The following is a 24,762-nucleotide window of genomic DNA, read 5'->3' on the forward strand; positions in this document are numbered from 1 at the left end:
GTTCCCTCCTCAGGACACAGTGTACGAGTATTTTGTGGACCCCAAGATGCGGAGTTGGACATCATTTGAGGAGAAGCTCCCTAAGAGTTGGCGCTACCCTCCAAAGTGAGAGCCGGGCCTGGGGGGTAGGTCAGGCTTGGGGCTGCGGTGGGGGGAGATGTGGTGAGAGAGCAGAAGAGGCGTGCAAAAGTGAGCTGTAGGAAGAGAGGGTGGATCCCAAGGTAGAGATGACTTTCCAGTGCTGGAAGCGGGATCTAGAGGAAATGGGACAGGGTCCTTCAGGAGAATGCCTGATCCTCAGACCCCGCAGGAGGCAGGCTTGGTGATTAGAGAGTGGTGATGCCGGAGGAAGATAAACACTGGCGGGCAGAAGGAAGCGGGAGTTAGAAAGGAGCGGGCCACGATCTTGAGACACAGTCCCTTTCCCCACCAGCTTCCCCTTCTACAAGATCATGGTGCCCACCGTTGACACTGTCCGCTACAACTACCTGGTGAGCACCTTGGTGGCCAACCATAACCCTGTCCTGCTGGTGGGTCCCGTGGGGACTGGAAAGACGTCCATCGCTCAGAGTGTCCTGCAGTCCTTGCCCTCCAGCCAGTGGTCAGTGCTCACTGTCAACATGTCTGCGCAGGTGTGTGCAGGACCCAGGGCCAGGCCGCCAGCTCCCTGCTCTTTCCCTGCCTCTGCTCCCCCTTGGGATCCAAGTGCCTGGTCGACACTCCTCTCTAACCCCGTATTTCTCCTGGGGGACCCAAGCATTCATTCTGTGCCTTTTTCACCAGACCACATCCAATAATGTGCAGAGCATCATTGAGAGCAGGGTGGAGAAGCGAACCAAGGGTGTCTATGTGCCATTTGGAGGCAAAAGCATGATCACCTTCATGGATGACCTAAATATGCCAGCTAAGGACACGTTTGGGTCCCAGCCCCCACTGGAGCTGATTCGCCTCTGGATTGACTATGGCTTCTGGTATGATCGAACGAAGCAGACCATCAAGTACATTCGAGTAAGCATCCCGAGAATTTGTTCTTCAGGCCTCCGTTCCCGCCCATGATGGGTTCAGTCCCCGCTCCTCTGGGACCCCAGGATAGAGTCCTGTAAGCCTCTGTTCCTCCCCACACAGGAGTGTCCTGCCTTTCTCAGGACCCAGACATCTGGCTCCTAGGTTATCAATTCCTGTTAGTAACCCTCCTCACTGTCTGTCCTATGCTTCGTGACCAAGGGAGCCTGTCCTCCAACTTCCACTCCTTTCCCAGGCCTCTTATACCTCGCTCCCATGGCAACGCTGATGCCAACCAGAGCTGCCCATAACCCCATCTCCAGGCCTCTCCACCTCCCACTGTTTCAGTAACCACCTCCGCTCCCCACCCAGAATCCAGGCGTCTCCCTTCAGTCCTGGCTTTTCTCCCATGGGATTCTGAAAGTCTTGTTTCTTTTTCCCGAATCAATGGGCAGCCATTCCAGCCTGATATCTGGGGCACTCATATGTCTGGCCCTCGGGGTCCAAAACTCACCTAATAATATATTCATACATTTCTGAGAAAAAACAAGCACATACATACACAGATACATGTATATATATATATATATATATATATATATATATATATTTAAAATAGAAAAGAAGAGAAAGTCTAGAAGACGTAATCAAATGTTGTTTTTTTAACTTACCTCCTCTATTTTCCAATTTGGGAACATGGATTATAACGACGAAATAAGAACAAATACATTACTTCAGTAATTCTGTAAAAAGGTCCCAAATCCCTTCCTTCCCTTCACCTTTCCCTGCCCCTACTACTCCGTGTTTCTTCCTGCTCTTTCTGTCCCTGTCTTCCCTCTTCCCGTTTGTCCCTCCATCTCCTCTCTTCCTCATGGCTCCTCTCACATCCTCCCTATTTCCATGCTCCCTCTCTTCCTGTCCTCTCACCTGTCTCCACAAACCCCCCCCACCCCCACCCCATCTGGTCTTTGCTCTCTAGGACATGTTCTTGATGGCTGCCATGGGCCCTTCCGGGGGTGGACGGACCGTCATCTCCCCAAGGCTGCAGAGTCGCTTCAACATCATCAACATGACCTTCCCTACGGTGAGGGCATCCTGAGGGCTGGGGGAGGGGACCGTAGAAGGCAAAGCCATCTGTGGCTCAGAGAACGACGGGGCAGATAACAGAGGGGCCCAAGGACCCCCAGGGCTGAGTTGCATTCAGGGAGCTATGATACATGGAGGGGAGACTGCTCTCTGCAGGAGCCTTGCTTCTGCTGAGCTAGGAGAGCTGCAGGGTGAAAGTGTAGCCTGGCTCTGGCATGTGAAGCCTAACAGTCCCAGTGGGCAGAGAGTGGGGACCAAACAGGCAAGGAAGGTAGAGCCTCCAAAGCAGAGAGCTGGGAGCGGCCCAGGGCTAGGGTGAGGCGAGGGAGGCACTCAGGGGCACCCAAAGCCCTCAGAAATCAAGATAAATAATATTTTCATGCAACATTAAAAAAAATTAATGCCCAAAATTCACAAAATTCACAATGAACAAGACACCAAAATTTTAAATAAGTACAAGATCAGTATAGTACCATGCTGAGCCTCATGAGAGCCTGGGGCAAAAGGAAAAACCAGCAATACGGATCCCGTCTTTATTTAAAATGTTTGTATTTGTTCATCGTGGACAGTATGCATTAATCTTGATTTTTAAATATTACACTAAAACATTATTTCTCTTGATTTCTGAGGGTTTTTTGTGCCCCCCTTAAACTCTGCCGCCAAGACAAGTGCTTTTCTCCCCTGACCCTAGTCCCCCCCTTGGCTGAAAGGTCACGAGCCTGCAATGTTGAGTCTGAGAGCCTGTTTCTAGGAGCCCCAGATCATCCGGATGTTCGGCGCCATGATCAATCAGAAGCTCCAGGACTTTGAGGAAGAGGTGAAGCCCCTTGGGAATGTGGTGACCAAGGCCACCTTGGATGTGTACAACACTGTGGTACAGCGCTTCCTGCCCACGCCTGCCAAGATCCACTACCTCTTCAACCTTCGAGACATCTCCAAGGTGAAACTCTCAGACCTTTTGCCCCTCCTCGGAGGCGTTCTCCTCTCCTCAAAGTAAGCCTTGGAGCTCAGTAGCATCCCACACACCCCAAACCACCCCCATCCGGGAATGCTGCTTTCTCTAAAACTTCTGGAGGCACTCTCTTCCCTCCCTCCATCCCACTAGCCACGCCCCTGCCCTAGGTGTTCCAGGGCATGCTGAGAGCCAGCAAGGACGTTCACGATACCAAGTCCAGCATCACACGACTCTGGATCCATGAATGTTTCAGGTGAGGTAGCTGTGCCTGCCAGATCCAGGCCTTCCCAAGGCCAAGCCTCCACCCCCCACCCGCCTGTCCCTTCCCCAAGACCATGCTCCTCTTCATTCCCAGATCTCACCCCAGCTCCCTCCCTACAGAGTCTTCTCTGACCGACTGGTTGACACGGCAGACATGGAAGCCTTCGTGGGCATCATAAGTGACAAACTCGGCTCCTTCTTTGACCTCACATTTCATAGCCTTTGTCCCAACAAACGTTCTCCCATCTTTGGTGAGCTGGGAGCTGTGGCCCCTCTAGGCTGGAGACTCTTAGGAGATGGGTTAGAAAGGGAGGCGGGGCACCAAGTCCCATGGATGTGTAAGGCCCTTTGGGGAAGCCTGGGGAGGACCAGGCATTTGAGATCTGCCCCCCTCTTCCCATGACCCAGGGGACTTCCTGCGGGAGCCCAAGGTGTATGAAGACCTGACGGATCTGACGGTCCTGAGGACAGCCATGGAGACGGCGCTAAATGAGTACAACCTGTCACCCGCCGTCGTGCCAATGCAGCTGGTGCTCTTCCGAGAGGCCATTGAACACAGTGAGCACCTCCTGCTCCCATCCCTTCTCCAGCATCCCAGTTATGGGATATTCCAAGGAAATGGGGATCTCTTCCCAGGTTGCTCCCAAATCAAGTCTCAGAAGTTGCCTTCCTCCCTAACCCCAGATATGCTTGTGGCCATGGGTGGGGTTTTCCTTGATGATGGTGTTTAACAGAGGTGGTGGAGGTTGAGAGTTGAATTGCTACCAGTGCTTCAGGCACCAACCTCTTGCCACGCTGCCTGGTTCCTCTACTGCAGTTTTAGTCGTCCCAGTCCCCAGCCTAGGGCCTGGAGGTCCCCTGAGGTTGTTCAACCAACTCATTACCCTCACCCCCTACCCCCTACCCTCCAGTCACACGGATTGTGCGGGTCATTGGACAGCCTCGGGGCAACATGCTCTTGGTGGGCATTGGGGGCAGCGGACGCCAGAGTCTGGCCCGCTTGGCCTCATCCATCTGCGGGTACATCACCTTCCAGATTGAGGTCACCAAACATTATCGAAAGCAGGAATTCCGAGACGGTAACGCTGGGTTTCTGAGATGGGAGAGGGTTTGGGGCTGGGAGTGAAAGATCAGATACCTGAACTTCCTGTGATGACAAGTGAGAGGAGGGATGGAAGCCAGGTAGGGAGCCGCGCCAGGCCCGGGTGGGGTACAGGACGGTGTCACGTATGTGTTGCCAGCTGGGGGAGGGCTCCTGAATCTCAGAAGGGGAAGGAGGGACAGGATGGTGAATCTGAAGAGTCTTTCTGTCTGCTCTGGCCCAGATATCAAGCGTCTGTATCGCCAGGCTGGGGTAGAGCTCAAGGCCACGTCCTTCCTTTTTGTGGACACCCAGGTTGCTGACGCATCGTTCCTAGAGGACATTAACAACATCCTCAGCTCAGGCGAGGTCCCCAATCTCTATAAGGTGGATGAATTTGAAGAGGTGCGAGCCTTCCACACCCACTACCAGTTGGTTCTTCGGCCTTCCTAACTAACCCCTTCTCACCTGATCCCAGAGGATGCTGCTGTAGCACCCCCTCCCTCCAGCCCCCCATTAGGTGGTGCTTCCTCTTCTGCCATCCTCCCTCGCAGGACGCTAGCGGGCCGAGCTGCTTTAAAACCCACTCCCTGTCAGCCCAGCCCCACCTGCTGCTCCCTCCTCCCTCCCGCCCTGGGTTCTGCCCTTGAAACCTCAGCCCTCTGACTGTGGCTTCCACGCAGATCCAGACGCTCATCATAGAGCAGGCCCGCGCCGAGCAGGTCCCCGAGTCCTCAGACAGCCTCTTCGCCTACCTCACCGAGCGTGTGCGGAACAACCTGCACATCGTCCTCTGCCTCAGCCCCGTGGGCGACCCCTTCAGGTGACTCCTGTTACAGCCTTCTTCTCCCTCGAGGCCCCCACTCATCGCGGGGTCCTCCTCCCCGGTTCTGGCCTCTGTGCCTTCTGCCAGCGAGACTCAGGAATAGCGCTGGCCTCTCCAGCCGTGTACAGCCCGTCTCCTGGCCGTAGCCTGTGTTTCTTTCAGCAAGTTCCTGCTGCTTACATGGGAGCCTTTTGGTGTATCAGATTTCTTTATTTTTCCGGAAGATGGAGGTGGTTTTTTTGTTTTGTTTTTAAATTGTGGTTAAAAACACACGTAAAATTTAATCATTTTAGCCATATTTTGTTCAGGTTTGTGGCTTGTCTCTTCACTTTCTTTAAGTTTTTTGGGGTTTTTTTGTTTTTGCTAAAGAGAAGTTCTTAAATTAAAAAAAAATGTTTATTTATCTTGGCTGCCAGGTCTTAGTTGTGGCACACGGGATCTTTAGTTGCGGCATGCAGCCTTCTTAGTTGTGGCATGCGAGCAGGATCTAGTTCCCTGACCAGGGATTGAACCTGGGCCCCCTGCATTGGGAGCACAGAGTCTTAACCACTGCACCACCAGGGAAGTCTCTAACCGTTTTTAAGTATACAGCTCAGCAGTGTTAAGTATATTCACACTGTTGTGCAACAGATTTCTGGAACATTCTCATTGTGCAAAACTGTAACTCTATACCCACTGGACAACTGCCCATTTCCCCCCCCACCCCCAGGCCCTGGCAACCACCCTTCTACTTTCTGTTTCTGTGAGTGACCACTCTAGGTACCACGGAGAGGTGGAATCATACAGTATTTGTCTTTTTGTGACTGGCTTATTTCACTTAGCATAACGTCCTCAAGGTTCATCCATGTTGTAGCAGGTGTCAGAATCTCCTTCCTCTTTAGGGCTGAATAATATTCCATCGTGTGTGTACACCACACTTGATCCGTTCTTGGTATGACTAGATTTTCAAGGGCATCGGAAAATAGGACAACAGAGAACTTGTGCAGAGAGGCAGTTTGGGTTACCATTTTGTTTATCTTTTGATCTTTTTGGTTTATGGCGTATTTACCATGTACCAGGCTCTGTGCTAAGCATTTTACACGTGTCACCCCATTGAATCCCCTAACAACTCTAGTTAGTATGTTTTGTTATTCCCATTTTAGAGCTAAGGAAAATGACGTTCAAAAGATTACATCACTTGCCCCAAGATCCACACCTAGTTGGTGTAGAATCGGGTCTTTCTGACCGCAGAACCTGTTTCTAAATCCTGTACTGAATCAGCTCTGAGGGGAGCAAAACCTGGACAAGGAGATACAGGGGCATGGGGGTGGGGCTCTTAGGTTCCTGGGGAGTGGGTGGAGCTGTGACGAAGCCCCTCCCTGGAGGCTGAGTCTGCAATTGGGCTTAACTGTCTCTCGAAACCTGCGCCAGGAACTGGATCCGCCAGTACCCAGCCTTGGTGAACTGCACAACCATCAACTGGTTCTCAGAGTGGCCCCGCGAGGCCCTGCTGGAGGTGGCTGAGAAGTATCTGGTGGGAGCAGACCTGGGGACCCAGGAGAACGTGAGGCCCTCCTCCCCACCTTTCCTCACCCCCCTGCCCCTCCCGCCCATTCCTGTTCTCTGTCTGCCTTTACTCTTGCGCTGTCTCACATCCTCTATGAATTGGCCTCAGATCCATAGGAAGGTGGCCCAGATCTTCGTCACCATGCACTGGTCAGTGGCTCAGTATTCCCAGAAGATGCTGCTGGAACTTCGAAGACACAACTACGTCACACCCACCAACTACCTGGAACTTGTATCTGGATATAAAAAGTATGATGAAGAGTAGGGGGCACAGAGGGCCAGGGAGCTTGTTGTCTTTCGAGGGTGCTTGGTGAAATGAAATCAGGGAAAATATCCAGGAGCTGGCCAAGGGGACCCGCTCAAGGACTGGGATGTTGATGTGGAATGGCAGAGATGCCAGAGACCTTGGTTCTGTCCAGGAAGTTAAACAGAGAGATGGGGTTTCCAGGGGACATGGCCATCTCAGGGGTCCTCTGGCTGTGACCACTTTATACACCTCTCTGTCCTTATCTTCTAGAATGATGTCTCTCTTCCCAACCACAATGCAACTGTGACATTATATTATGGGTATATATGACAATGTAGGTCCTCTTCTCTCTGCCTTTAACATCTTCTAGACTTTCCACCATTCCCAAGAATTGTATATTCATTCATTAAGTTGTACTGACTGAGTTTTTATGTGCACAACACAATAATTTGCTTTGAAGGATATAAGAGTAAGGTAAAAAAAACCCTCATTTATTGGATTTAGTATTTCAAAGGTGAAGAAAAAGCCATTTGTAATAATAAGGATAGCCAACATTAATTCATTCATTTAAAATATATTTTTGAGCACCTACTCTGTGCCAGGCACTAGTTTAGATGCTTGTAATAGATATGCCAGTTAACAAAATAAAGTCCTTGACGTCCCTGGGTACACAGGCTAACATCCTGGTTAGGGTTTCCCAGTCACTGTGTTAAGCTCTTTACACGCATATTCTTACTTAATCCAGAAAACAATCTTGCATAGACATTTTTCTTCGGCTGTACAATGTTAAAACTCATTTTTGAGTGAGTTGCCAACATTTAAAACTTGGGGAGCCTTAGAAAACTCCAGATTTCCAGTCTGTCTTGAAGCATCAGAAATTGTGGCAATACTGAGCCCACATTCATTCTCAAATGGAAAAAAAACAGGTTGGAGCCCAGAGATGGCCACCCCCTTGAGAGAAGTTTGTGTTTTCTGGTTCACTGCAGCCCCCCTGTCTGCTGCACAGTGGGGAAGAGTCTCAAGTAGGGAAGTGGTGTGATAAAAACAGTAGCAGGCAAGCTGATTCTGACAGCGTTGTGTAGAATAAATCAGAGGCAGGAGAGTCTGGAAGCAGGAAGACCGGTTGGGAGGCTGTTGGCAATGATCCAGGCAGGAAATGATAAAAATCTGACTAGGATGGTGTTGGTGGCAACGGGCAGGAAGACAGGGACCAGAGCCGCTCTGGGAAGGAAGAGACTAAATGGGCCTCTCCTTTCTGGGCGCCCTGGCTCCTGAGGCACTGATCCTACCCTGTCCCCTAGCTTGCTGGCAGAGAAGCGGCAGGAGCTGCTGGACCAAGCCAATAAGCTGCGGACAGGGTTGTTTAAGATCGATGAAACTAGGGAAAAGGTGGAAGTGATGTCTTTGGAGCTGGAGGATGCCAAGAAAAAGGTGGCTGAGTTCCAGAAACAGTGCGAGGAGTACCTGGTCATCATCGTGCAGCAGAAGCGGGAAGCGGATGAGCAGCAGAAGGTGCCCCCGCCCACTTCCCCTGCCCACCGTGCCCCCTACTCCCCGCGCCCACCGGGCAGGGGCTTCCCAGTCTCCACTGGTTACAGGGCAGGGAATGGGAGTTGCACTCCTCATGTTTTCTTTAGCTTTCTCTTCCTCTTACCACCAACACCGTCACCGCCACTTTGGCTCAAGGTGAAGTCAATACCCTCGTTTTCTTTTCATCTGTAGGCTGTCACAGCCAATAGTGAGAAGATTGCGATTGAGGAAGTCAAGTGCCAGGCACTGGCTGACAATGCCCAGAAGGATCTAGAAGAGGCATTGCCAGCCCTGGAAGAGGCCATGCGGGTATCGGGGTGGGAGGGCTCGGGAAGCGGGCGGGGCCGGCCTTCTTTGTTCTCAAAGTCCCTGGGGAAGTAGGGAAGAAGAGGGGAACTTCAGCTGGGTCCTATCTCCATAAAGGAAGCTGTCTTGCCACCTGAGTTGACTCTTGTTCCCAAGTTAATCCCTTTTCCCAGGCCCTGGAGTCTCTGAACAAGAAGGATATAGGAGAGATCAAGTCTTATGGACGGCCCCCTGCCCAAGTGGAGATGGTGCTGCAGGCAGTTATGATTCTCCGAGGCAACGAGCCCACCTGGGCAGAGGCCAAGAAGCAGCTAGGTAAGCCAGGGATCCCGAAGGTAATTAACGTGAGTCCACCCAGCGTTCCCTAATCATCTGCTGGGTGTCAGGCACTCAGAGAGACAGAGATGAAGGATGCATTGTACCAACCCTCAAAGCACAGAGCCTAGTAAGGAAGAGAAGGCATAAATGTCAGTCAGGTTTCTTTGGTTGTAGGTAACAGAAAATGACTCATCTTAATTTAAGCAAAAAAAATTTTTTTTTCATAAAGCTATAGGAATTATAGGAATATATCACAGACAGGAATGTCTTCGCTCGCCCATCCTCCAAAAACACAAGAATCAGAAAAGGGATAACAAGAGTCTTTCCGTTTTATTCGTGTGATAGTTTTCCTGCTCTGAGTTCTGGTGGTAGAATGTAGCCTGTAAGCTGTAGTTTGGTGGCCCTGCCCTAGAAGAAGGTGCAGGGTATATAGGAAGAGTGGTGTGGGGGGCAGTCGGGCTGAGAGTGTTGAAGGTAAGTGATGGGAGTTGAGGCTGCAGAAGTCGTGGAGGCCCTGGGAGCTTCGAGGGTCTAGGGAAGGGAGCAAGGTCAGCGGAAGGAGCTCGGGATGAGGGCAGATACGCTGGCCTTGGGAACTGAGCCCAGGAAGCATGTGGCCTGGATGAGGAGGGGGGTTGGGCCCTCCGGCTGAGGCCCCCTACCTTCATCCCACAGGGGAACAGAACTTCATCAAGTCACTGATCAACTTTGATAAGGACAGTATCTCAGATAAGGTCCTGAAGAAGATCGGGGCCTACTGCGCCCAGCCGGACTTCCAGCCTGACATCATCGGCCACGTGTCGCTGGCTGCCAAGTCCCTCTGCATGTGGGTTCGCGCCATGGAGGTAAGCGGTGGCCGGTGGGGAGGGGAGCAGTGAGGCCAGCCCAGGAGGAGGGGGGATGGAAGACCCAAGTGGGAAGGAAGGATCACGGGCAGGTGAGTGGGTGGCGGGTAAGAGGGTGCCTGCTGTCTCCCCGCAGCTGTACGGGCGGCTGTACCGGGTGGTGGAGCCCAAGCGGATCCGCATGAACACTGCGCTGGCCCAGCTTCAGGAGAAGCAAGAGGCCCTGGCTGAGGCCCAGGAGAAGCTGCGTGAGGTGAGCCTCACACCCGCGTTTTCCGTTTTCCGAGGTGGTCCCTCTCCCAGATTTCCGAGGGATGCTTCCTGACTGTTTATTTTTCCCTGTCAAATTCTACTCCCCTCTCCCTTACAGTCCTGTCTGCCTCCCCGTCTGTGCCTTGTTCAGACAGTCTGCCTCTGGCTCAGAAAGCTAAGCTGACTGAGAGGGTTACAAACGCACAGGGGCACTGTCCCCAAGGAGCCCTTCCCAAGACGGACCGGGGAGCCGGCAATGTCTGCCATCCTTCGTTGGGGGCCCTTTGGAGAGGGACCCTGAGCCAGTAGCCGATGAAATCTGTGCAGCAAATGTGTCTTTGCCAGGGGGGTGGGACAAAGGTGTCACACTGCTGCTTGGACCTGGAGGAATGTGAGGGCTTTGGAGCCTGGGGAGGGGATGGGGTCGTCTGGAGGTAGAGAGGGGTATTTCCTGTGAGTGGGCTAGACAATCCGGAAGGTGATTTCCTACAAGATATATGCACGAGTAACTCCCTAACCAGGCAGAATATGTTATTATCAAGAGTTCAAAATTCTTCCAGTCTATCATTTAATTTTCTATCACTGATTTTATAGGTAATATAAATACATCCACATGGTTTGAAATTGAAAAAGTACAAAAGCATGTCCAGTGAGAATCCTCTCTCCCACCTTCTACTCTCTAGCCACCAGCTCTGCTCGCTTGAAAGCAACCCATGTTACAAATTATTGTTTCAGCAAAATTTCTTTTCTTTTTTTTTTACGTTACTTACACACACTGTTCTGCACCTTCCTATATTACTGACTTATATCTCGAAGATTGTTCTATATCAGTGTATAAAGAGTTCCTGCTTTCTTTTTACCGCTGCATGTTATGCCAGTAGATAGCTAGACCATCATTTTTCTTTTTTTAAATGGCCGTGCCACGCAGCTTGCAGGATCTTAGTTCCCTGACCCGGGTTTGAACCTGTGCCCCCTGCGGTGGAAGTGCGGAGTCTTAACCACTGGACCACCAAGGAAGTCTTTTTTTTTTTTTTTTTTGGTAGACCATCATTTATTTAACCATTTTCCTTTTGGAAAGACAGATTCATTGCTTCCAAGTTTTTCATCTTCACTTACCCTCTAACTTGGTTGATGCTATCTTTTTTTTAAAATAAATTAATTTATTTATTTTTGGCTGCGTTGGGTCTTCGTTGCTGTGCGTGGGCTTTTTCTAGTTGCGGAGAGCGGGGGCTACTCTTCACTGGGGTGCGCAGGCTACTCTTCATTGGGGTGCACGGGCTTCTCATCGCGGTGGCTTCTCTTGTTGTGGAGCACAGGCTCTAGGCGCGCGGGCTTCAGTAGTTGTGGCTCACGGGCTCTAGAGTGCAGGCTCAGTAGTTGTGGCGCACGGGCTTATTTGCTCCGCGGCATGTGGGATCTTCCCAGACCAGGGCTCGAACCCTTGTCCCCTGCATTGGCAGGCGGATTCTTAACCACTGCGCCACCAGGGAAGCCCACTGCAATACTCTTAATTAAGGCCACCCTTGCAGACTACATATTTCCTCTGCCCAAGTCCAGTTTCCTAGAAGTTGCCCTCCTTCAAACATCCTGCCTCTATAGAAATAGCCACTCACCCATGGAAAAAGCTGCAGCCATCTGCCAAGGTCAGAATATTACAGGGTTGGCTTAAAGACTTTCACTCAGAGGCTTCCCTGGTGGTGCAGTGGTTAAGAATCTGCCTGCCAATGCAGGGGACAAGGGTTCGAGCCCTGGTCCGGGAAGATCCCACATGCCGCGGAGCAACTAAGCCCATGTGCCACAACTACTGATCCTGCGCTCTACAGCCCGTGAGCCACAACTGCTGAGCCCATATGCTGCAAGTACGGAAACCTGTGTGCCCTAGAGCCCGTGCTCCGCAGCAAGAGAAGCCACCGCAATGAGAAGCCCGTGCACCGCAACAAAGAGTAGCCCCGCTCGCTGCAACTAGAGAAAGCCTGTGTGCAGCAACGAAGACCGAAGGCAGCCAAAAATAATAAATAAATTAAAATAAATTTAAAAAAAAAGACTTTCACTCAGGCCATAGGGGTTAAAAGCCAACCACACAAGTGTAGAAGCCCACTGGGCTTAATGCCGGCCTCTGCAGGTCACCTAGGTCGAAACACCTGTCCACACCCTGCTGTCTGCCCAGGAAACCCCCAGCCCCGCCAAAGACCTTGTGGTGTGTTTTCTGGTCTGCAAATATGTATACTCTTGAACGGATCTGAGAACTAGCAGCCTTCTTCTATACCCAAGTTCTAAACAAATTGAGAAATAATACAAAAGGCATTTGGCCAAAATACCACCTTTAAAGGCTAACTTGAAGGATGTGGCTGATGTCTGTGAACTAGCAGCCCCCCTAGTAGGGACCCCATCTTCAGACAGACTTACCTGGTCTTGGGCATTGCTGGGGGGCCAGAGTGGGACTTGTGCTCACCCCTAAAAGGAAAGGGCCTGAGCTCAGTCGAGCATTCCCTGTTTATTCTTCCCAATTTTACCAGTCCGATCAGTCACCACCTCCTCTGGAGAAGGGGTGAGAAAAAGTCCTGGAGGAAGTCTTCCAACACACAAGGGAATGACCAAAACAAAAAAACGTAACAAGACACGACCCCAGAGGAAAAAATAAACCCAGAGAAAATTCAGGTTACAGAGAAAACTTGAAAAAGCAGACCTAGTCTAATTGGTATCATCAGACAGAGTGATTAAGGAAGAAATGACATCCATAGAACAAAAATAGGATGATGAAAGTCCAAACAGAGAAAAAGAAAGAATTCTGGGAAATTTTAAAACGATCAAAGCATGACATTGGGTGGAAGGGTAGGAGGACAGCGTCATGGACTATAATATAAAACCCCAAACCAGAAACAGACAACGTGAGAGAGAGAGAAGAGACACGATCCAACCCGTAAGAATTTCTGAAAGAGAACACACATAATCAGGGACAATACAAGAAGTATTTAACAACCAGCTCAGCACACAGTGACTTGTCAGAATGTGTCTCAGCCACGAGCTCACAGCCAGCCACCTGGTTCACACTGGGCACCAACCCGGGTCACAATGACATCGACACTGTTTATTGGCATTTGACCTTTATAATCAATCTAGAGACAGAGCACAGAAGACTGAGGGTGGCCTCTGAATGGGAATGTTGTCAACCTCGACGATATAAAAATAGGACGTACTGGGCTTCCCTGGTGGCGCAGTGGTTGAGAGTCCGCCTGCCGATGCAGGGGACACGGGTTCGTGCCCCGGTCCAGGAAGATCCCACATGCCGCGGAGCGGCTGGGCCCGTGAGCCATGGCCGCTGAGCCTGCGCGTCCGGAGCCTGTGCTCTGCAATGGGAGAGGCCACAACAGTGAGAGGCCCTCGTACCGCAAAAAAAAAAAAAAAAAAAAAAAAAAGGACGTACAGCCTAAAAAGTTGGGAAGTGGACACAGGTCCACTAGGGGCTGAGGGAAAGACAGGGCAATGCTTTTGCAGTAGATAAAATAGAATGCAGTTTTAACATGTTTGGACTTCCCTGGAGGTCCAGTGGTTAGGACTCCGCGCTTCCACTGCCGGGGGCACAGGTTAGATCCCTGGTCGGGGAATTAAGAGTCCACATGCTTGGAGGAGCTGTAGAAAACAAAGAAACAAAAAACGTGTTATTTAACATTATAAAGGTAGCCAGTAGGAAAGAGAAAACTATTAGGAGTAGAGAGAAAGGGTTGGTGGTATGGAGGTATAAGGGAATCAGATCTTCATCTATCACAGCATAGAGTCCATAGAAATAGTCTAACGTTGATAAACCAGGAAACAGCTGTATAGAATATACTTGTAGTATCCGTAGAGGATGCACTGGAAGGATATTCAAGAAACAGGTCACATTGGCTACCTTGAGAAGGAAGCTGGGTAGCTAGAGAACAGGGCTGGGAGGAAGATTTTTCATGCTCTTATTTATGCCTCTTGAATTTTTAAGTTACTTATTCACAAAGTAAACAAAATAGAAAAGAAATAGCAGCGTCAAGATGTGCTTATGCAAGTACATGGAGGAGATTCATTACAGCATCATTATAATAGAAAATGTTGGGAAGACACAAACGTCCATCAGCAGGAGACTTGTTATATAAATTATGGTTCCACCACATGCAAAATTATTTGCAGCTGTTAAAAAGAATGAGGCAGCTTGACAAGAACTGATTTGGAGACAAGTAAAATATAGTAAAGTACAGGGACTTCCCTGGTGGCACAGTGGTTAAGTATCTGCCTGCCAATGCAGGAAACACGAGTTTGAGCCCTGGTCTGGGAAGACCCCCCCATGCCGCGGAGCAACTAGGCCCGCGAGCCACAACTACTGAGCCAGCAAGCCACAACTACCAAAGCCCGCGTGCCTAGAGCCTGTGCTCCGCAGTAAGAGAAGCCACCGCAATGAGAAGCCTGCACACCGCAACGAAGACCCAACGCAGCCAAAAAATAAACAAATAAATAAATTTATATAGAAAAAATAGTAAAGTACAAAACAGTGCTATTGAACGTTACTGTTTATCTTTTTGAAAAAAATTCATCCATTCAAGAAATATTTATTGTGTGCTGGGCACTACCCTAGGTCTAAGGATTCAGTGGTGAACATGATGCTGCCCTCGCGGTGCTTACATTTTCTTTACTATTGATGGACTCTGTCTGGAAACCTACACTAGAAACTGGTGATAGGGCTTCCATGGTGGCGCAGTGGTTAAGAACCCGCCTGCCAACTCAGGGGACACAGGTTCGATCCCTGGTCCGGGAATATCCCACATGCCGCGTGCTAAACCTGCACGCCTAGAGCCCGTGCTCTGCAACAAGAGAAGCCACCGCAATGAGAAGCCCACGCACCGCAAAGAAGAGTAGCCCCCGCTCACCGCAACTAGAGAAAGCCCACGTGCGGCAACGAAGACCCAGCACAGCCACAAATAAATTAAAAAAAGAAAAGAAAAGAAACTGGCAACAGTGGTTCTCTCTCAGGCTGGGGCTGGGGCCTGGGGGCTGGAGTAGGAGGAAGATGGACCCTTCACTCTATACGTTTTCGTTCCTTCAGAATGTTGATTCATGTGAAACATATTCACTATTCAAAATGCTACCTCAATAAAAATGTTAAAAAAAAAGAGAAAACATTATACAATATAAAAACTGTATTACACAGCAAAAGAAATTATTCTAAAATCCTGTTTCTTGAAAAATAAAATAAAATTTCAGTAGTGTAAAAAAAAGACATAAATGGGAAAAGTTATTTTCAAAAAAAGATAAAGATGATGTTAGGTGTGATAATGATGCTATGATTATGTCCTTTTTAAAAAAAGAGATGCCTTATGAGGTATTTAAGGTTGAAATGTCATGAGTTTGCAACTTAAGATACTTTGGCAAAAAACAAGTTGATGGAATAAATATAGCAAAATGTTAACAGCTGTTAAATCTAGGTGATGGGTATATAGGTATTGCTTATATTAGTCTTTTTTCTAGGTTTGAAATGTTTCATAATAATTTTAATTTAAAAAAGATTAAAACTGCAAAAATTTAAAAACTGTGTGTATGTATATATATGTGTATAGTAGCGGCATAAGTGTAATAGTCAGAGATATGGAAGTAATTACCAGAAGAAATAAAAAGAGGAATGGTTGAAAAATAATTTGCTACTGAAGGATGGGACTGAGTAGGAAAAGTGGGCTAGAGGACTGTTGCTTTTCATTATAATCCCTTTTATTATATTATTTAGGTTTTTAATCTTGTGCATATATTTCCTACGTGAAAAATAAAAACAGTGAAGACAACACCACACGCAAAATAAATAATGAAATATAGATCCGTCATGTGGGCTGGCTGCCTCCCCAGAGACCAGTCTCCATGGGAAGCCAAATTATAATCAGAGTGTTGCTGATGAGCATGGCCTCAGCGCAGGGAGGTGGTCGCGTGAACCTGATGACAGGGGTCACGCGGTAGAGCCTGCCAGATAACCCAACATGCGTGTGCAAGGGGACCTACATTTCCCTGTAGGTCCCCAGCCTCCAAGTGGCCCAGCTGATCACTGAGTGACACCTTCTTTCTTTAGATGCTAATGCCTTCCAACAGATTCCTACCAAGGCTTGACCTATAGGCCGTCCTGTCACTCAAGGGTGACATTTTGAATCTCCACTTTGCCTTAAAAAATATTCCTTGGAGAGCTACCTTTCCCATTCCCAAGTTCTGGGAGGTCAACCTCGATAGCTGAGCCCAGGTCCTGCTTGCTTACTACACAGTAGGCGTTGTGCTACAACCCACATTTATCCTTACAGCCATCACTCGGTAAAGTGGGGCAATGATCTGAGCACTCTTTGCACTGCTGCAGACTGCCTCTCCCAGTGGGGATGCAGCAGGAAAGAGAACTAACGTTTATCGTGTGCACACTGTGTGGCAGGCACTTAGTGTAAGGCCAGCCCCCCCGTTCCTCTTCATGAAGAGAACAGGTGACACGGTGTGTTCACAGACACGATTACTGTTCGCCAGTCAGGCACACAGAGCGGGTCCTGGAAAAGACTCAGTTCTTTTTTTTTTCCTTCCAGTTTTATTGAGATATAATTGACATACAGCACTGTATAAGTTTAAGGTGTGCAGCACATTGATTTAACTTACATACATCATGAAATAATGATCACAATAAGTTTAGTGAACATCATCATTTCATATAGAGGCAAAAGAAAAGAAAAAGAAAAACTTTTTCCTTGTGACAAGAACTCAGGATTTGCTCTCTTAACAACTTTCCTATACAACATACAGTAGTGTAATTATATTAATCATGTTCATTACATCCCTAATACTTATTTAGTTTATAACGGGAAGTGTGTACCTTTTGACTGCCTCATCCAATTCCCCTCCCCCACCCCCATCTTTGCCTTTGGTAATCACAAATCTGATTTCTTTTTTATGTTTGTTTGTTTGAAGTATAATTGACCTACAACACTATGTTAGTTGCAGGTGCACAACATGGCGATTCGCTATTTCTAAACATTACAAAACAATCACCACACAGTCAGTTCTAGACTTCGGATTTGAGTGATAAGGAGTTCCCTGGCAGTCCAGTGGGTAGGACTCTGTGCTTTCACTGCTAAGGGCACGGGTTCAGTCCCTGGTCCGGGAAGGGGTCCAGTCCCTGGTCCGGGAACTAAGATACTACAAGCCACACGGCACGGCCAAAAAGAAAAAAAAAAAAAAAAAGATTTGAGTGATATATTCCAACCTCAGCAGAGCCCCCAGGGTGGCAATGAGTCAAGGTGAGGGAGGCTTCTCTAAGAGGTAAGGCTCTTCCCAGGTCCCATCTTCGGTGGGACCTCAGACCTGGGCCTTTTTCCTGAATGGACTCCCTCTTCCTCCCTCCAACAGCTCCTGGGTTCATTCTAAATCCTTCTTCCTCTCTCAGGGTCTCACCTTAGGTGTGGCCTCTGGCACGGAGTGGCCGTTATTTCTGTGCTATCTGGTCCTCTCTTGCCAACACATCCTGTGTGCTTTATCACTATGCTACGAGAGGTCTGTCTCCTACTCAGCATTGAGTCCTTTACCAAGTAGTTTCCAGGCTCAAGGAAAGGGTGGTGGAGGGATGGGAAAGAAAACGCAACTTATCACACATATTTGATCTTGTTTTTCTCCTCACAACAACCCTGCAGGGCAGATGTTGATTGTTCTTATTTTGCACGTGAGGAAGCAGGCTCAAAGAGATCATTTTCCCCGAGGTTCATTTTCCCACAACCCGGCAGACTGGTGATCCGAAGCCAGGACAATCTGGCCTCAAGCCCCATGTTTGATCCCTGTACTCTGATCCCTCCCAGGTGGCTGAGAAACTGGAGATGCTGAAGAAACAGTACGATGAGAAGCTGGCACAGAAGGAGGAGCTTCGCAAGAAGTCTGAGGAGATGGAGGTGAAGCTGGAACGAGCCGGGATGCTGGTGTCTGGGTTGGCTGGCGAGAAGGCCCGATGGGAGGAGACGGTGAAGGTGAGATCATTGTACCACCTGGCTGTCCTTCCCTGCCCACCAGTGCCAAGAGCTCCCGTCCCGTTTAGGTTGAGGGACAGGTGGGGGAAATGGGGATACTTCGGTGTAGGGACATCCAAGAATGGGGCATGGGAGTTCTTCCCCTCCACCTCCTCACATTTGGTGAGAATAGTAGAAGGAGAGACTTTTTGTACCATGAGGGATCTGCTTCTGTGTTTAGGTAGGGCTGGAAAGCACACACGAGGACCCTTGACATAGCCCACTGGCCTGATTGAAACTGACCTGGGGCATCTCGTCTCTACCCTCGGTGAGCTCCTGGCTTCACAAGAGGGTTAGGCCTTATCATAAGAAATAAACATTGCTGTTAAAGATGGGGAACTCAAGGGAGTTCCCTGGTGGCCAAGTGGTTAGGGTCCGGCACTATCACTGCCATGGCCTGGCTTCGATCTCTGGTTGGGGAACTGAGATTCCTGTAAGCCGCACAGCGTGGCCCTAATATGAAGAAAAGGGAGAAAAAGATGGGGAACTCAAAAGTTGTGAGAGTAGGTTAGAGTTCTCAGGGTACAAGGGTCTAGGAGAGGCAAAGACTCTCTCTGATCTGGATAGTGTCCAGAGGAGAGTGCCTTCAGAGCAGTCCAGGTGTCTCCAGGCTGGGGGCCCAGGCCTTACACCTTACACCTCCCCTGCTGTCCTCCAGGGCCTGGAGGGGGATCTGGGCTACCTGGTGGGAGACTGTCTCCTGGCAGCTGCCTTCCTGTCCTACATGGGACCCTTCCTGACCAACTACCGGGATGAGATCGTCAACCAAATCTGGATCAGGAAGGTGAGACAGGGCTTAGGCGTGATGAGTGAGCTCATGGGCTCTGAGATTGTGGCCTTTGGGAGTAACAGAGATGTCGGGAAGGGGCAGGGGTGCTGGGCTCAGATCTCCAGGCTGAAGCTTGGGGCTCTTCTCACCCAGATCTCGGAGCTGCAAGTTCCTTGCTCACCCCACTTCACCTTTGATAAATTCCTGTCCAATCCTACCAAAGTTCGGGACTGGAACATCCAAGGGTTGCCCTCGGATGTCTTCTCCACCGAGAATGGCATCATTGTCACCCGTGGCAACAGGTAAGGATGCTGCTGGGAGCACGAGGCGGAGTAAGGGCAGAGCCTGTCTTCTGACTCACGCTTCCTCCTTCAGGTGGGCACTGATGATTGATCCTCAGGCCCAGGCCCTGAAATGGATCAAGAACATGGAAGGAAGTCAGGTATAAGGCTGGGGGACTGATTTGTCCCCTTAGGTTCTCTTCCCAAGCCTGACTCTTCCTGAGGTCCTTCCCTCAGGCCATTACCCCCCCTTGTATCCTGCAGCATTTCTTGCATCTTTTTCCTTGCTCTCTAGGGCCTACAGATCATCGATCTGCAGATGAGCGATTACCTTCAAGTCCTAGAAAAGGCCATCCAGTTTGGACACCCAGTACTGCTCCAGAACGTGCAGGAATATCTGGACCCCACACTCAACCCTGTGCTCAACAAATCTGTAGCTCGAACTGGTGAGGGCCCAGGCTTATTGTGGGGTTGGTCTGGAGGACAAATCCTAGAGCCCAGCTGAGTCGGACACAGGGGAAGAAAGGGCTGGGTCTTTGGCTCTGTCCTCTACTTACCTGTCCCTGTATTCAGACAGCCCTGGGCTGGGGACATTAGGGCAGGCGGAGTCACGGCTACTGGATTCCAGTTGGGGAACAACGGGTCAGCCCACACCTGGTCACGTGGCGTCCTTGCCCTTGACCCTCCTGTGGGTGCAGGTGGTCGGCTGCTGATGCGCATCGGAGATAAGGAGGTGGAATACAATACCAGTTTCCGATTCTACATCACCACCAAGCTCTCCAACCCCCACTACAGCCCAGAGACCTCAGCCAAGACCACCATTGTCAACTTTGCTGTCAAAGAACAGGTGGGTGGGGGCTGATGCCTAGACTGAGCGAGGGTGAACCCGGAAGGGCTGTAGAGTCCGGCAGGATTGCGAAAAGGCTAAGATTGTGTCGGGCAGCTGCGGATGCGGGGCGTGAGAGAGGTAAAGGGGTCAAACGGGTAAAGGTCACTGCAGTGGGATTCTCACCACGAGTCCTGGTGATCCCAGGGCCTGGAGGCTCAGCTGCTGGGCGTCGTGGTCCGAAAGGAGCGGCCGGAGCTGGAGGAGCAGAAGGACTCACTGGTCGTCAAAATCGCCGCTGGCAAGAGGCAGCTCGAGGAGCTGGAGGACGAGATCCTTCGGTGAGACCTTGCCTCCCCCCACCCGCGGCCCGCTGGTCTGCTCGCAGGCCGGACTACAGCCCCAGGGGGCTGATGGGGGGGGGTCTCCCCACCCCCTCACCCCAGCCCAGTACCCCTAAAGCCTCTCCATCCACGTGCCTCTTGGCTTCCCTCCAGGCTGCTGAACGAGGCCACAGGCTCCCTGCTGGACGACGTGCAGCTGGTGAACACGCTGCGGACCTCCAAGATAACCGCCACGGAGGTGACAGAGCAGCTGGAGACCAGCGAAACCACGGAGATGAACATCGACCTGGCCCGCGAGGTGAGCCCCTGCGCCCTCCGACCCAACCCCCTCCTTGCCCGAGCCCCCGCCCCTCCGGCCCTGACTCCGCCCCCTCCGCAGGCTTACCGCCCGTGCGCCCAGCGGGCCTCGGTGCTGTTCTTCGTGCTCAGCGACATGGGCCGCATCGACCCCATGTACCAGTTCTCGCTGGACGCCTATATCAGCCTCTTCATCCTCAGCATCGACAAGAGCCATCGCAGCAACAAGCTGCAGGACCGCATCGACTACCTGAACGAGTACCACACCTACGCCGTCTACAGGTCTGCGCGCCTGCCCGCGTGCCGCAGGAGCTCCGTGGGAGGCCCAGTGGCTCTACGCCGACCCCTTTTGCTACTTGTGCCTTCGTGCTGCCCCATGCCACCGCTCCTGTCCCCCTGCCCCTCTCTCCATACACTTCCCCTGGGTGGCGTCCGCGGTAGGGGTCTAACCATCATCCACGGGCTGACTAGTCCCTGTTCCAGTGTATCTTCTCTTCAGGTCTCCCTTGAGCATTAGCCTTGTGTGTAGAACTGTCTCCTATACCAGCACTTCTCAAGCGGTTCATGTGCCCACGACGCACTGGGAATCGTGTTAAAATGCAGACTCAGATTCAGTAGGTCTGGGCTGGGGCCTGGGAGCCTGCATTTCTAACAAGCTCCAGGTGAAGCTGCGGCTGTTGGTCTGTGGCTCGCCCTTTGAGTAGCGAGGTTCCTGACCCCTCTGCCTGGACTTCCCACAGACCCTTCAAGTTCAGCTTGTTTCACATCAAACTCGTTATCTTCCCTCTTTCTTCGGGGCCACACCCCTGAGTGGCACCAACACCCGCCTCCCAGGCACCCAAGCCAGAAGCCAAGAGATGTTCCTGACCCTTTGCTGTTCCTCACCCCTCAGATCAATCACCAGGTTTTGCTCATGATTCTTTCTGCAAACTGTTCCCCCACCCCACCCGAGTCTCCCCAGTGCCATGACTGCACTTCAGTGGAGGCCGCCGTGATCTTTCTTTCTGAATTCCCCGATGGGCTCCCAACAGGTCCTTCTGCCTCCAAGTCTATCCCTCTCTAACCTGTCCTCCTGCAGGCGCCAGCGTGAGCCTTTCAAACACAGAAATCTGGCCATGCCACTCCCGGCTTACACTCTTTGGTGGTGGTTTTGTGTCCAATGGCCACAAAGTCCTCCGTGCCTTGGCCACCACCTGCCTCCCAGCCTCACCTTTCCCCTCCTTACGGCTGGATGCCTGAGCACCGCTGACTGCCCTGCACCCCATGGTTTTCCCACCCCCACTGCCTGCTTCGCTTGTGCTCTGAGCTCTCCCTGGCGTCCTCCCCTCTCCTCTCTGCCGCATCACTCGGTAACTCGGTAGTACCTCCAGGCAGCTCCGCTCCAGGCAGGGCGGGGGCTGCCACCCTTGTATAGGACTCATCACATCCTATGGTAGCCAATGGCCTCTCGCCTGTCCTCCCCACTCTACCTGACTTCCTCCAGCACAGAGACCGTGCTTGTTCATCTTTGTGTCTTCAGGACCTGGCAGAGTACCTGGCACATAGCAGGGGTCCAGTCATTGTTGAGGAAACTCTGGGAAAACCACGTCCTCTCTCTAGTGCCCCGAATGCTTGGCTGTTTACAGGAGGTTTGGACTCGAAGCTGAGTAAGGCCCTCCTTCTGTGTAGGGCTCTGTGATGGTCTGGTCCTCTCTGAGGAAGCATTCATGCTGAGTACCCTACCTCCCGCACCCCCATCCCCTGTCTCCTCCCAGGTACACCTGCCGCACCCTTTTCGAGCGCCACAAGCTGCTGTTCAGTTTTCATATGTGTGCCAAAATCCTGGAGACTTCCGGCAAACTCAACATGGATGAATACAACTTCTTTCTGCGCGGGGGCGTGGTGAGTGGAGTGCAGGACACATCCGAGGGTGGGGCGGACAAGGCTGGGAATGGACTCCAGACCCAGAGGGTAAGGCCCGAGGCTCCAGCGAGTGCGCGTGCCCAGAGGAACGCTGGCAGGAGCAGGCGCCTGACAAACTCCTGGGGGGGCCCGGGGGGTGACTTGCCTTGTGCCTCCTTGCCCGAGTTACAGGCGGGGCTTTGGGCCCCTTACCTGCGACCAGCTGGTTGGTATGAGCTGGCCACTCTTTCACTGCCTCTCAGGCCACTCCTTCCCCAGCCTAATTTCGTGGCCACCATTACCCTTTCTCCCTTGTCAACACCCTCAGCCCCTTTGCACACCGCCCCCCCTCACCCCCGGCACGGTGTGGCATTTGCTCGCTGAAGCTACCGCTCTGGTAAGATCCAACTCTCCTTCCCCCTCTGTCCCAGTGTGCCCCATGCAGCTGAGCTTGGCTGGAGAAAAACATGCCCACACCGACTGGACTCACTTTAAATCCATGACCGTACACCTCAGGCGGGCCCTTAAAGCTGCCAACCATACCACGGTTCCCTGAGCCGTCAGCACACCCTCCTTGGTCAACAGTTTCGTTCCTTTTGCCACCCTCACTTCACCTCTCATCTGGATTTTAGCAAGAGCCTCTGCCACCCCTAGTCTCTCAACACAGCGACCAGAGAGATTCTTTGAAAATGGATGCCCCATCACTGATGTTATCCCCCGCTGCTCAGCTCCACACTGTCCACTCCAGCTGCACGGGCCTCCTCTTGTCGCAGGCATATCCCACCCCAGGGCCTTTGCACTCGCTGTTCCTTCTGCCAGAAAATTGTTCCCCCTCCCCTCCTTCAAGTCTTGATTTAAATCTCACCTCACTGAGATTTCCTTGACTCTCTTATTTAGTATTTCAGACTACCCCCCAGCACTTCCAATCTGCCTTATCCTCCTCAACCTATTCTCTTTTTCCATGGCACTGCCACCTTTATTGTACTAGATAATTTACTTGTGATGTTTTTGGTTCAGTATCCACTGTCTCATGTTGGAAAATAAGCTCCTCAAGGGCAGAGGTGTTTGTCTGTTTTGTTCAGTGGTGTGTCCCAGGTGCTTAAAACACATAGTTGGTGAACAACAAATATTTATTAAAAAGGGTAAATGAGTGAGTGAACAGTTTGTGCTTCTCTCAAAGGTGAGGCTGCAATTGAAATCATTCAGGTAGGAGGCATTATTGCCAGGCAACCACCAGAGGGCGCCCGCTTCCTAACTTCGGACTGTGGCATCTCTGCACAGCATCTCAGAGACCTAGCCCCCACCCCCACCCCCGCCGCCCCACTTATTTCCCCAATAAAGGTGGATTCCGATCCACCTCAGATTCCTGTATTTATTTCTTCATTTTTCATGAAATACTCATCATGGCTTTTCCACCTTGAAAAAAGAGATAATGCTTCTTTTGGGGTGCTCCCGATCAATCGTTTGCTCCTCTCTCGCCACCCTCCCCACCAGGTCCTGGATCGCGAGGGCCAAATGGATAACCCCTGTACCAGCTGGCTCGCAGACGTCTACTGGGATAACATCACAGAGCTGGACAAGCTGACCAACTTCCACGGGCTCATGAACTCCTTTGAACAGTATCCTCGTGACTGGCACCTGTGGTACACCAGTGCCACCCCGGAGAAGGCTATGTTGCCAGGTGCCTGGGCGCCAGGCCTCCCTCTCCTGCCTCTATCCTGCCCTCGTTCAGCCGCGTGCCCGCTCTTCCCTCTCTAATTCCTCCCCTCTCTCTCCCAAGTTCCCTCAGCGCACCTGCCTCCTGACCCAGCGTTCCTGCAGGTGCCCCTTTGTTTACATGCCCCGCTCTTCCCGACTCACTCTCCCCACGATTACTCACTCTCCCCACGATTACTCACCCCCAGGTGAGTGGGAGAACGCCTGCAATGAAATGCAACGGATGCTGATCGTTCGCTCCCTGCGCCAGGACCGCGTGGCGTTCTGCGTAACCTCCTTTATCGTCTCCAACCTTGGCTCCCGCTTCATTGAGCCGCCTGTGCTAAACATGAAGTTGGTCAGTGGCTTGGTTTCCTTCCCGCCT

General features: G+C 51.2%; 1 protein-coding gene across 1 annotated transcript in view; it reads left to right on the forward strand.

The window, feature by feature from the left end:
- DNAH2 (dynein axonemal heavy chain 2) overlaps positions 1-24,762 on the forward strand; it is an 89,302-nt gene that overhangs the window by 56,323 nt on the left and 8,217 nt on the right. Inside the window, exons 47-76 of the mRNA XM_081220076.1 lie at positions 14-105; positions 434-632; positions 784-1,008; positions 1,982-2,086; positions 2,840-3,028; positions 3,211-3,296; positions 3,425-3,555; positions 3,713-3,862; positions 4,216-4,383; positions 4,630-4,790; positions 5,069-5,208; positions 6,622-6,754; positions 6,866-7,005; positions 8,305-8,515; positions 8,726-8,842; positions 9,013-9,154; positions 9,833-10,002; positions 10,139-10,255; positions 18,081-18,245; positions 18,943-19,068; positions 19,207-19,355; positions 19,429-19,495; positions 19,630-19,780; positions 20,033-20,181; positions 20,368-20,501; positions 20,658-20,802; positions 20,884-21,083; positions 22,556-22,682; positions 24,177-24,363; positions 24,587-24,735. Coding sequence (XP_081076202.1) covers positions 14-105; positions 434-632; positions 784-1,008; positions 1,982-2,086; positions 2,840-3,028; positions 3,211-3,296; positions 3,425-3,555; positions 3,713-3,862; positions 4,216-4,383; positions 4,630-4,790; positions 5,069-5,208; positions 6,622-6,754; positions 6,866-7,005; positions 8,305-8,515; positions 8,726-8,842; positions 9,013-9,154; positions 9,833-10,002; positions 10,139-10,255; positions 18,081-18,245; positions 18,943-19,068; positions 19,207-19,355; positions 19,429-19,495; positions 19,630-19,780; positions 20,033-20,181; positions 20,368-20,501; positions 20,658-20,802; positions 20,884-21,083; positions 22,556-22,682; positions 24,177-24,363; positions 24,587-24,735 — 4,425 coding nt within the window. The remainder of the gene's footprint in view (positions 1-13; positions 106-433; positions 633-783; positions 1,009-1,981; positions 2,087-2,839; positions 3,029-3,210; positions 3,297-3,424; positions 3,556-3,712; positions 3,863-4,215; positions 4,384-4,629; positions 4,791-5,068; positions 5,209-6,621; positions 6,755-6,865; positions 7,006-8,304; positions 8,516-8,725; positions 8,843-9,012; positions 9,155-9,832; positions 10,003-10,138; positions 10,256-18,080; positions 18,246-18,942; positions 19,069-19,206; positions 19,356-19,428; positions 19,496-19,629; positions 19,781-20,032; positions 20,182-20,367; positions 20,502-20,657; positions 20,803-20,883; positions 21,084-22,555; positions 22,683-24,176; positions 24,364-24,586; positions 24,736-24,762) is intronic.

Source organism: Mesoplodon bidens, assembly GCF_964165515.1.
Source record: "Mesoplodon bidens genome assembly, chromosome: 19".
In the NCBI taxonomy this organism is placed as follows: Eukaryota; Metazoa; Chordata; class Mammalia; order Artiodactyla; family Ziphiidae; genus Mesoplodon; species Mesoplodon bidens.